The sequence below is a fragment of the Procambarus clarkii genome, chromosome 25 (assembly GCF_040958095.1).
Source record: "Procambarus clarkii isolate CNS0578487 chromosome 25, FALCON_Pclarkii_2.0, whole genome shotgun sequence".
Taxonomy (NCBI): Eukaryota; Metazoa; Arthropoda; class Malacostraca; order Decapoda; family Cambaridae; genus Procambarus; species Procambarus clarkii.
The window spans coordinates 16776344-16789526 of NC_091174.1; the positions used below are offsets into that span (position 1 = coordinate 16776344).

General features: G+C 47.9%; 1 protein-coding gene across 4 annotated transcripts in view; it reads right to left on the reverse strand.

The window, feature by feature from the left end:
* The window catches only part of LOC123756533 (uncharacterized), a 319015-nt gene that overhangs the window by 71002 nt on the left and 234830 nt on the right, over positions 1-13183 (reverse strand). For 3 of the 4 annotated variants that reach the window (XM_069331346.1, XM_069331347.1, XM_069331348.1), the window contains exon 3: positions 1259-1500. In XM_069331346.1, the coding sequence (XP_069187447.1) occupies positions 1259-1500 (242 nt within the window). The remainder of the gene's footprint in view (positions 1-1258; positions 1501-13183) is intronic. The other variant, XM_069331349.1, reaches the window with a different exon arrangement.

The window sequence follows — 13183 nt, forward strand, 5'->3', positions numbered from 1 at the left end:
CATGTACTATTTGATATATCTATATAAATAAAAATGGAAACGTTCGTTTGTGCATAACCGCTAATCTCCGTAAGTTCTTTAATGATTGCTTTGATATTTTCACACAACGTTCCATTCGCATCCGACCAGATTTTTATATACATACTATATAGATGTCACGTTTGTGACGGTAAAAAAAAACACATGATTTTTCTGAAAAAACTGTGTTTTTCAAGTGAGGGAAATCTTCGAAACCTCTTTACCAATTGCTTTGAAATTTTGACAATGTTGCATTCGAATAGGCGCATGTTTTTATATATCTACTATATACATGCCTCACCTGTGACAGGAAAAAACATGCTTTTTTTTAAAACAGCGCCATATGTTGGTCGTAAGAGCAACACATGCTGTAATCTCCGAAAGTTCTTCACCAATTGCTTTGAAATTTTGACACAACGTTGCATTCGAATAGGCGCGCCTTTTTATATACCTACTATATAGATGCCACCCCTGTGACAGGTTAAAACATGCGATTTTGAAAAACAGCGCCATCTGTTGCACATTATAGCAACATGCACGCTATACTAAATATGTCACGAATTCCATTTCAATGTTTTCGATTGCATTGATAAATTTCATTTTCATAGATTTCAATTTATTTTATTTTTTATTGAATTATTTTGTAACTTTGTGTTGTTTACATTATCTTTCATTTCCAAAGTATAGATGCCACACCTGTGACAGGTAAAACTATGCTTTTCTTGAAAAACAGCGCCATCTGTTGCATGTAAAAGCAACACACATGCTATACTAAGTATATTACAATTCCCTTTCAATGTTTCTGATTGCATTGATAAATCGTCATTGGGAGGACGAGGGGACAAGGGTGGGGGTAATGGTGAGGAAGAACGAGGGGACTCGGGAGTTTGGGATTGTGGGGATGGGGGAATAGAGAATGGTGGGGAGGACAAAGGGACAGGGACGGTTGCTGTGGCTCAGCAACGCTCATGCGTTGCTGAGCCACAGCAACGCGTGGCCGGGTACTGCTAGTATTATATATATATATATATATATATATATATATATATATATACACACACGATCTCCGCTTCAATGTGTCACGATTGACCAATCAACACCGCTCTCGGAACATTATGGCCAGAAGTGCATTTCACTCAGGAGGTCGGTAGCAAATGTTGTGTCTAACTCCTTTAAAATGAGACCGTGTGAGGGAGGTCAGTGAGAGAGGTCCCCGAGGGCAAGCAGCGGCTGCACTTACATTCACTTCGTGGGAATACTCGCAGACTGAGTTGAGTTGCTGCTGCTGGAGGGATGGTGGCGCTAGTGGCGGGCATGGGTCGTGGCCGTGGGCGCCGCCCTCCTCGCCCCCTTCAGCCTGTCGCGGGCGGCCGTATCTGGCGAAGGTGATGTCGATGGTAGTGTTGATGGGGCACTGAAGGGAGAGGCTGGTGCCGTCGCAGGCGTGTCGCTGGAAGGTCCTCAGGGTGCCTGTCAAGAGTGCTGTAATGAGAACCAGAAGAGAGAACACCGAGTTAGTCTGACGCCCGCCACCAGGAAGCATGCAAGGTACTCAAGTTCACCACAAGCTTGACACCCATATTGAAATAATCTAAGCCATGAAAAAAGCTTAAAAACCAAACCAAGTTTACCCAGAGGAAGAATTATGAGAGATCATGCAGCTACCTGCACATTAAACCCATTTAATGGGGAATCATGCAATAAGTTTCACACTAAACCAAGTATGTTAAGAAAGAAGTAGGCAGGTCCATGAAGCATGCTTGAGAACAAAACAAGTTTGAATTAAAGCAGAGCTATTATGATAAATTATTCAATATATAAAAAAAACTTCCTAAACCGTTACACACACACCCACACACACACACACACACCCACACCCACACACACACACACACACCCACACCCACACACACACACACACACACACACCCACACACACACACACACACACCCACACACACACCCACACCCACACACACACACACACACCCACACACACACACACACACCCACACACCCACACACCCACACACCCACACACACACACACACACACACACACCCACACACACACACACACACCCACACACCCACACACCCACACACCCACACACCCACACACACACACACACACACCCACACACACACCCACACCCACACACACACACACACACCCACACACACACACACACACCCACACACCCACACACCCACACACCCACACACACACACACACACACACACACACACCCACACACACTACACTCCAACCAGGTTCAATATAACACAGTAAAACAATCAGTATGCAAAGAAATCAACACCAACACGTGATATAACATGTGGTGTAGTATTAACACGTGATATATTTAATAATAAAAATGCTACAAGGGAAAATTAGGAAACAACAAAAAACGGTGTTCCCCTCCCCCCCGCCCCCAAAAAAAAACGAAAAATTATAAAGAAAAAAAAATTAAACACGCAGACATAATAAATTGGTGAATGTTGAAGATGGTAAAAATAAGGGACGGTAATATTACCTGGCCACCTTAACAAGCCCAAGAATGAGACACATATGGTAAGTAATCGCCCCATACATCTAATCCCCCCTCAGAGTAGACGGCCACAAGGGACAAGGGGAAGGCTGCCCCTACATCCCTTAGCCAACTAAATTATATATATATATATATATATATAAAAAACTCATAGGTCACCCATGTAGGCTGGCAAGCTAGCTATAGTGAAGGTAGATGAATGAGATAACCTATACAATTCAGCCCCGAGAAATATAATACCAAAACGGTGTAAATTACATTGTGGTAGATATGTTGAATGTATGGGAGTGTGTGGTAGAACATGGGAGTGTGTGGTAGGTCATGGGAGTGTGTGGTAGGTCATGGGAGTGTGGGGTACGTCATGGGAGAGTGTGGTAGAACATGGGAGTGTGTGTGGTAGAACATGGGAGTGTGTGTGGTAGAACATGGGAGTGTGTGTGGTAGAACATGGGAGTGTGTGTGGTAGAACATGGGAGTGTGTGTGGTAGAACATGGGAGTGTGTGTGGTAGAACATGGGAGTGTGTGTGGTAGAACATGGGAGTGTGTGTGGTAGAACATGGGAGTGTGTGTGGTAGAACATGGGAGTGTGTGAGGTAGAACATGGGAATGTGTGTGGTAGAACATGGGAGTGTGTGTGGTAGAACATGGGAGTGTGTGTGGTAGAACATGGGAGTGTGTGTGGTAGAACATGGGAGTGTGTGTGGTAGAACATGGGAGTGTGTGTGGTAGAACATGGGAGTGTGTGTGGTAGAACATGGGAGTGTGTGTGGTAGAACATAGGAGTGTGTGTGGTAGAACATGGGAGTGTGTGTGGTAGAACATGGGAGTGTGTGTGGTAGAACATGGGAGTGTGTGTGGTAGAACATGGGAGTGTGTGTGGTAGAACATAGGAGTGTGTGTGGTAGAACATGGGAGTGTGTGTGGTAGAACATGGGAGTGTGTGTGGTAGAACATGGGAGTGTGTGTGGTAGAACATGGGAGTGTGTGTGGTAGAACATGGGAATGTGTGAGGTAGAACATGGGAGTGTGTGTGGTAGAACATGGGAGTGTGTGTGGTAGAACATGGGAGTGTGTGAGGTAGAACATGGGAATGTGTGAGGTAGAACATGGGAATGTGTGTGGTAGAACATGGGAGTGTGTGTGGTAGAACATAGGAGTGTGTGTGGTAGAACATGGGAGTGTGTGTGGTAGAACATGGGAGTGTGTGTTGTAGAACATGGGAGTGTGTGTGGTAGAACATAGGAGTGTGTGTGGTAGAACATGGGAGTGTGTGTGGTAGAACATGGGAGTGTGTGTGGTAGAACATGGGAATGTGTGAGGTAGAACATGGGAGTGTGTGTGGTAGAACATGGGAGTGTGTGTGGTAGAACATGGGAGTGTGTGAGGTAGAACATGGGAATGTGTGAGGTAGAACATGGGAATGTGTGTGGTAGAACATGGGAGTGTGTGTGGTAGAACATAGGAGTGTGTGTGGTAGAACATGGGAGTGTGTGTGGTAGAACATGGGAGTGTGTGTTGTAGAACATGGGAGTGTGTGTGGTAGAACATAGGAGTGTGTGTGGTAGAACATGAGAATGTGTGTGGTGGAACATGGGAGAGTGTGGTAGGACATGAGAGTAAACATAGTAAACAAAAGGCCCAGGGTATTTACTGGGAACATTAACTAAACATTAACTGGTTGAAGAACACATCCAATCTGTACACAAGAGGACAGGATAAGGCTCTCCTCCTCGTCCAGTGCCAACATTCCTTACTACAAAATACATACACGTTTTCAGGAGGATTGATTAACCTCATCATACTAGTAAAATTGTAAACAGTACTGTTTACTGCTTAGAAATACTGCTTACAAAAATTGTAAACTACAATCACAACTACTACTAATAACCACTACTAACTAGTACTACTAACCACTACTAACCACTACTACCACCACACCACCTCACAGTTATGGTGATCTGACATGCTACCTGGAGCATTAACACATACTTTATTGTATTAGTTCAGAGGAGCATCACCAGGCCGCCAGTGTGTACTGCGTTCGCACTAAAAACATCCCATGGCGACCCCTGTGTTCGCCAGAACCAGTGAACATCCCATGGCGACCCTTGTGTTCGCCAGAACCAGTGAACATCCCATGGCGACCCTTGTGTTCGTCAGAACCAGTGAACATCCCATGGCGACCCTTGTGTTCGCCAGAACCAGTGAACATCCCATGGCGACCCCTGTGTTCGCCAGAACCAGTGAACATCCCATGGCGACCCTTGTGTTCGCCAGAACCAGTGAACATCCCATGGCGACCTTTGTATTCGCCAGAACCAGTGAACATCCCATGGCGACCCTTGTGTTCGCCAGAACCAGTGAACATCCCATGGCGAACCCTGTGTTCGGCAGAACCTGTGAACATCCCATGGCGACCCTTGTGTTCGCCATGTTCGCAAGAACCAGTGAAGAGCAGGGGTGCCATAGGCACAATCAGAGAACACTGTATAAACATCAGAGGTCCGCGGTTGTTCAACACCCTACCAGCGAGCATCAGAAATATTGCCGGAACAACCGTGGACATCTTCAAGAGGAAACTAGATTGTTTCCTCCAAGGAGTGCCAGCCAACCGGGTTGTGGTGGGTATGTGGCCCTTCGGGCCGCACCCAGCAACAGCCTGGTGGACCATACTCCCAAGTCGAGCCTGGCCTCGGGCCGGGCTTGGGGAGTAGAAGAACTCCCAGAACCCCATCAACCAGGAGTGACGATTCCCATTTACTCTCTACAAGACGAGGTATGGATATATGTATAGCCCGTCCTCTGCAGCGTTCACAACGTCCCTAAACTGACATACTAAATTGCAACAACCATAATCAAACCTAACCAAACCAAACCTAACCTAACCAAACCTAACCTAACCAAACCTAACCTAACCTGAGGACCTGCGAATAGAAAACGGAACGTCACGTCAATTTTTGCGAGCCGCTACGATTTTTAGCACATCAGTTTTGGGATTTTTACGGAATTTATACGTCACTTATACAGGATTCATACATCATTTATGATGTATGAAGGATTTGCACGTCATTCATACGGGATTTATACATCATTTATACAGGATTTATACGTCATTTATTTGGGATTTATACGCCAAAATGCGACGTACGAGAGGACGTAGCATGGTATTGGAGGGGAGCAAGGTGTGTGGCATGTTAAGGATTGCAGGGATTTTGAGGACCACTTCAACCTCGACAATAACAACCACAACAAACAACAGCAACTATTTTACCAACCACAACATTGATAACCTCAACAACAACAGTAATAACCACATTACCAACAGCGATAATAACCACAACTGACAACAACAATAACTACAACACCAACAACAATAACTACAACACTAACAACAATACCTACAACACCAACAACAATAACTACAACACCATCGTTATTAACCACAACACCAACAGCTTTAACTGCAATACCAACAACAATAACAGCCACAACTGCAGTTAGTGACTACGCCAGTGTGGTACGTGATGCTGGGACACGTGTGAGGTTAGTACGTGATGCTGGGACACGTGTGAGGTTAGTACGTGATGCTGGGACACGTGTGAGGTTAGTACGTGATGCTGGGACACGTGTGAGGTTAGTACGTGATGCTGGGACACGTGTGAGGTTAGTACATGATGCTGAGACACGTGTGAGGTTAGTACGTGATGCTGGGACACGTGTGAGGTTAGTACGTGATGCTGGGACACGTGTGAGGTTAGTACGTGATGCTGGGACACGTGTGAGGTTAGTACGTGATGCTGGAACACGTGTGAGGTTAGTACGTGATGCTGGGACACGTGTGAGGTTAGTACGTGATGCTGGGACACGTGTGAGGTTAGTACGTGATGCTGGGACACGTGTGAGGTTAGTACGTGATGCTGGGACACGTGTGAGGTTAGTACGTGATGCTGGGACACGTGTGAGGTTAGTACGTGATGCTGGGACACGTGTGAGGTTAGTACATGATGCTGAGACACGTGTGAGGTTAGTACGTGATGCTGGGACACGTGTGAGGTTAGTACGTGATGCTGGGACACGTGTGAGGTTAGTACGTGATGCTGGGACACGTGTGAGGTTAGTACGTGATGCTGGAACACGTGTGAGGTTAGTACGTGATGCTGGGACACGTGTGAGGTTAGTACGTGATGCTGGGACACGTGTGAGGTTAGTACGTGATGCTGGGACACGTGTGAGGTTAGTACGTGATGCTGGGACACGTGTGAGGTTAGTACGTGATGCTGGGACACGTGTGAGGTTAGTACGTGATGCTGGGACACGTGTGAGGTTAGTACATGATGCTGAGACACGTGTGAGGTTAGTACGTGATGCTAGGACACGTGTGAGGTTAGTACGTGATGCTGGGACACGTGTGAGGTTAGTACGTGATGCTGGAACACGTGTGAGGTTAGTACGTGATGCTGGAACACGTGTGAGGTTAGTACGTGATGCTGGAACACGTGTGAGGTTAGTACGTGATGCTGGGACACGTGTGAGGTTAGTACGTGATGCTGGAACACGTGTGAGGTTAGTACGTGATGCTGGAACACGTGTGAGGTTAGTACGTGATGCTGGGACACGTGTGAGGTTAGTACGTGATGCTGGGACACGTGTGAGGTTAGTACGTGATGCTGAGACACGTGTGAGGTTAGTACGTGATGCTGGGACACGTGTGAGGTTAGTTCGTGATGCTGGGACACGTGTGAGGTTAGTACGTGATGCTGGGACACGTGTGAGGTTAGTACGTGATGCTGGGACACGTGTGAGGTTAGTACGTGATGCTGAGACACGTGTGAGGTTAGTACGTGATGCTGGGACACGTGTGAGGTTAGTACGTGATGCTGGAACACGTGTGAGGTTAGTACGTGATGCTGGGACACGTGTGAGGTTAGTACGTGATGCTGGGACACGTGTGAGGTTAGTACGTGATGCTGGGACACGTGTGAGGTTAGTATGTGATGCTGGGACAAGTGTGAGGTTAGTACGTGATGCTGGGACACGTGTGAGGTTAGTACGTGATGCTGGGACACGTGTGAGGTTAGTACGTGATGCTGGAACACGTGTGAGGTTAGTACGTGATGCCGGGATGCGAAGTTGTGTGTTTGTGTGTGAGGTTCGAACGTGATGTTCGGGCGATCGAGGTACGAATGGAAGTACAACGTCCATTCAACGAACTATGTGGCAACAACTCCAATTCATTATAAAGGGATTCGTTGTAACAATAGATGCGTACAGGATGCATTTCCCACACCCAAGGGAGCCGGTCGGCCGAGTGGACAGCACGCTGGACTTATGATCCTGTGATCCTGGGTTCGATCCCAGGCGCCGGCGAGAAACATTGGGCAGAGTTTCTTTCACCCTATGCCCCTGTTACCTAGCAGTAAAATAGGTACCTGGGTGTTAGTCAGCTGTCACGGGCTGCTTCCTGGGGGTGGAGGCCTGGTCGAGGACCGGGCCGCGAGGACACTAAAAAGCCCCGAAATCATCTCAAGATAACCTTATGGGCTAATTTCACTTAACAAAATTTAAATTTCAACCTATAATAGACACCTACCAAGTGTGTTATCTATTAAGGTTAACAAATTAGTAGTTAAATGAGGTTAAAACTTTAACCACATCTTGCTTATTTATCAAGTTCACGGCCGCAAAACTAACATATAGCATATGTTAGTTTATAAAACTAACATGGATAGCAACTCAAGATGAAAACAAACCATAGAATTTAGTTTTAAATACCTCTCAGTAGCATTCCCAAGGCTCCAGCTGTGACTTATAAGGTTGAGGCCATCTACAAAAATCACCAAAAACGTGGCTGGAACCGAATTAAGAGAGTTACCATTCATACACTAAATATTTCCCACGCTGTGTGGGCTGATTTCACTGAGCGAAATATTAATTTATTCTTGTCATTTGAAGGACAACTACCAAGTTAACCTGTTTTTGCAGGAGATTTTACTACATCTAGGCTACTTCTCATGCCATAGTCTTGCAACCTCATTTTCAAAGAAAAAAAGGACATATTTCTGAACGAAAACTGGGGTATTTCAAAATTAAAATGAACCTTGGAATTTGACTTTAAATATGCTCAAAGACTTTCCCAAACGCCTTTACTATTTCTTGCAATGTTGATCATGTATGAAAATATTTTAAAACGTGATTGGAGTCATATTAAAAGCTACCTATCGCGGGCCAAAAATAAAATCCAACGCCCAACAAAAACAATTCAAAACCGCGTAACAAAAAAATTCCCAAACCTATAAAAATATTTCAAAACAGAAAGCAAAAAAAATCCAAAACACGGAACCGAAAAAATGCAAAACGCCCAACAACAAAATTTTAAATGCCTTACAAAAAAAACGGCAAACTAATATAATCTAAAATGTGACTGGAGCCATATTAAGAGTATTACCATTCGCACCCTAATATTTCCCATGCTCTATGGGCTGATTTGACTGAGCAAGATTATAATTTCAACCTGTCATATGAAGACCAACAACCAAGAGAACCCTTGTGTAAAAAGATTTAAACATATCTAGCAAATTTCTTATGACCAAACCTTTGAAATTTCCTTTTCAGATGAAAAGGGGCTTAAATTCTACTGAACAAAAATCTCCTGAAATAGCAACAAAAAAGCACAGAATTTGATTTTGAAAAAGTGGCTTTTCCAAAGCCCCAAACTATAATCAGACATGTTGCCTCCAGCTGTGAACTGGGTCCCAACATCGTAAACAAATATAAACATCCCTGGCTTCAGCGAACTCTTGTTCGTTGAATCTGGTGAGTAAATCTGGCATGGAAAATGAAAGGTTCAACTCGAGATTCGCCGAATCGAGGTTCGTTGAATCGATGTTCACTGCCTCGAGGTTTGCTGAATCGAGGTTCCACTGTACTTAAAATCATCGGTCGCCCTGGCACGAGAGAACCTCTAATAGACCTGTCAATATGATTCCACTGAATCCACAGAATTTAGTGGAATCTCATGTGTATAACTTAAACCATGTTGTGGTCCAGAGGTAAGATGTATGGCTAATTGGACGTACCCAAGTCAAGGGTTCGAATCCCCCCCCCCTCCCCCCGCATTGTTTAAATTGATTTTCTCGTTGATACAGCAAGTTAGTGTGATTTCCTTATGTGTATGAAGCTGAAGTGCACGGCAAAAGAACAACCTATTACACCATACACCACACCTTAGTATCATACACCATACAACACACCCTAGCATCACACTACACCCTGTTAGCTTACACTGTATGCCACATCCTAACATCACTACACCCTACCTGCCTGCCACGCCCTACAGACTTGCCTCAGCGTGCATTTCGTCATTAAACATTTTGTTTAATGGCACCACTGTCCTAGTTCAGAGTTAATTAAAAGTATTCCGTTATGAATGCAGTGAGTGTAGTTTACTTTCAGTGAGTGTACCTACAGTGACTGAAGTTTACCTGTAGTGGATAAAATTTACATTTACTGAGTGCATGTTACCTGTAGTGAAAGCAATTTACATGTAGTGAGTGTAGTCTACCTGAAGTGTATCTTAACAGTAGGGAATCTAGTTATCTTGTAATGAATGTAGTTTATCTGCAGTGAAGGGAAGGGAATTATCAGGGAAAAGCGCCAAGCCATTACGACTGTTATCCTGCGTTTGACTAGTGACGCCACACACCGACGCCACGTCGCTACTGTTCCAGTACCCATCAGTGAACATCTGTCTACACTTCAGCATATCACATGTGCTCTTTCGCCGTTATCATAACAACGTCATCGCCTCTGCAACATCCACGTCGCCTTCCCGTGACGTCACAGCAGCCCGTGACGTCACAACAGTCCCTGACGTCAGCTCAAGCTTCGGGACATTCCCACAAGGAGCGCCACTGTCGCCTCCAGATGTAAACATCCCACCGCTGCCACCAGTATTCGTGCCTCTTGGTCGGTTGTTGATTGGATCTTGTTTGGGTCTGAAGAGATACACAGTCTGACTTCTTGGACTTTATTGATTATGGTAATAGAATATATAACCGGCACGCCAAGGTCCAGAGGTCCTATTCTTATCTAGGCCTGTGTGGTACTAGCGGCCTACTTGAAAGCGGCTACTGCGCTGATCTGAGAAATGACGTCATATCTTGAGGTTATCTTGAGTTGAATTCGGGGCTTTAGTGTCCCCGCGGCCCGGTCCTCGACCAGGCCTCCACCCCCAGGAAGCAGCCCGTGACAGCTGACTAACTCCCAGGTACCTATTTACTGCATGGTAACAGGGGCATAGGGTGAAAAACTCTGCCCATCGTTTCTCGCCGGCGCCCGGGATCGAACCCGGGACCACAGGATCACAAGTCCAGCGTTCTGTCCGCTCGACCGACTGGTCATGGGCACACTGACTACAGGATTGTCTATACACCAACCGTCTTGGAATTTGAAGTATAACACGACTATATAGCACTTCGAAGGGATCAGGATCAGGATTTGGGATGGGACGGGGGGAAAGGAATAGTGACCAACCACTTGGACGGTCGGGGATTGAACGCCGACCTGCATGAAGCGAGATTGGGAGAATGTAGTGAAGGTATGGAGTGAAGTGTGCAGTGATGGTATGCAGTGAGTGTATGGAGAGTGTAGTTGGTGTATGGAGTGTGTAGTGGGTGTATGGAGAGTGTAGTTGGTGTATGGAGAGTGTAGTTGGTGTATGGAGTGTGTAGTGGGTGTATGGAGAGTGTAGTGGGTGTATGGAGAGTGTAGTTGGTGTATGGAGTGTGTAGTGGGTGTATGGAGAGTGTAGTGGGTGTATGGAGCGTGTAGTGGGTGTATGGAGAGTGTAGTGGGTGTATGGAGCGTGTAGTGGGTGTATGGAGTGTGTAGTGGGTGTTTGGAAACTGTAATGAACGTAGGATCAGGAGCCAGCAGCAGCAGGAGCCAGCAGGAGCCAGCAGCAGCAGCAGGAGCTAGCAGCAGCATCAGCCAGCAGCAGCATCAGCCAGCAGCAGCTAGCAGCAGCAGCAGAAGCTAGCAGCAGCAGCAGAAGCTAGCAGCAGCAGGAGCCAGCAGCAGCAGGAGCCAACAGCAGCAGCAGGAGCCAGCAGCAGCAGCAGGAGCCAACAGCAGCAGGAGCCAGCAGCAGCAGCAGCAGGAGCCAGCAGCAGCAGCAGCAGGAGCCAACAGCAGCAGCAGCAGCAGGAGCCAGCAGCAGCAGCAGCAGCAGGAGCCAACAGCAGCAGGAGCTAGCAGCAGCAGCAGGAGCCAGCAGCAGCAGCAGGAGCCAACAGCAGCAGGAGTCAGCAGCAGCAAGAGCCAGCAGCAGCAGGAGTCAACAGCAGCAAGAGTCAACAGCAGCAGGAGCCAGCAGGAGCCAGCAGCAGCAGGAGCCAGCAGCAGCAGCAGGAGCCAGCAGCAGCAGGAGCCAGCAGCAGCATCGGCCAGCAGAAGCAGGAGCCAGCAGCAGCAGCAGGAGTCAGCAGCAGCAGCAGGAGTCAACAGGAGCCAGCAGCAGCAAGAGCCATCAGCAGCAAGAGCCAACAGCAGCAGGAGCTAGCAGCAGCAGCAGGAGCCAGCAGCAGCAGCAGCAGGAGCCAACAGCAGCAGGAGTCAGCAGCAGCAAGAGCCAGCAGCAGCAGGAGCCAGTAGCAGCAAGAGCCATCAGCAGCAAGAGCCAGCAGCAGCAGGAGCCAACAGCAGCAGGAGCTAGCAGCAGCAGCAGGAGCCAGCAGCAGCAGCAGGAGCCAACAGCAGCAGGAGTCAGCAGCAGCAAGAGCCAGCAGCAGCAGGAGCTAGCAGCAGCAGCAGGAGCCAGCAGCAGCAGCAGCCAACAGCAGCAGGAGTCAGCAGCAGCAAGAGCCAGCAGCAGCAGGAGTCCACAGCAGCAGCAGCAGGAGCCAGCAGCAGCAGGAGCCAGCAGCAGCATCAGCCAGCAGCAGCAGGAGCCAGCAGCAGCAGGAGCCAGCAGCAGCAAGAGCCATCAGCAGCAGGAGCCAGCAGCAGCAGGCGCCAACAGCAGCAGGAGCTAGCAGCAGCAGGAGCCAGCAACAGCAGGAGCCAGCAGCAGCAGGAGCCAGCAGCAGCAGGAGCCAGCAGCAGCAGCAGCAGGAGCCAGCAGCAGCATCAGCCAGCAGCAGCAGGAGCCAGCAGCAGCAGGAGCCAGCAGCAGCAGGAGCCAGCAGCAGCAGGAGCCAGCAGCAGCAGGAGCCAGCAGCAGCAGGAGCCAGCAGGAGCCAGCAGCAGCAGGAGTCAGCAGCAGCAGGAGCCAGCAACAGCAGGAGCCACCAGCAGCAGGAGCCACCAGCAGCAGGAGCCAGCAACAGCAGGAGCCAGCAGCAGCAGGAGCCAGCAGCAGCAGGAGCCAGCAGCAGCAGGAGCCAGCAGCAGCAGGAGACAGCAGCCTCAGGAGCCAGCAGCAACACTTCCTGCTGGGACACGGATATATACGCGGAAAAGTCTTGTTTTATTAATCAGTGTGAAACTATGCCGTTTAGTCTGGCCCCGAGCGTGCTGGTCCTTGTTCACGTGAGAGTTAACTGTACACAGCACACGTGACCTTGTACACGTGAGAGGAGACTGTACACAGCACGTGACCTTGTCCACGTGAGAGG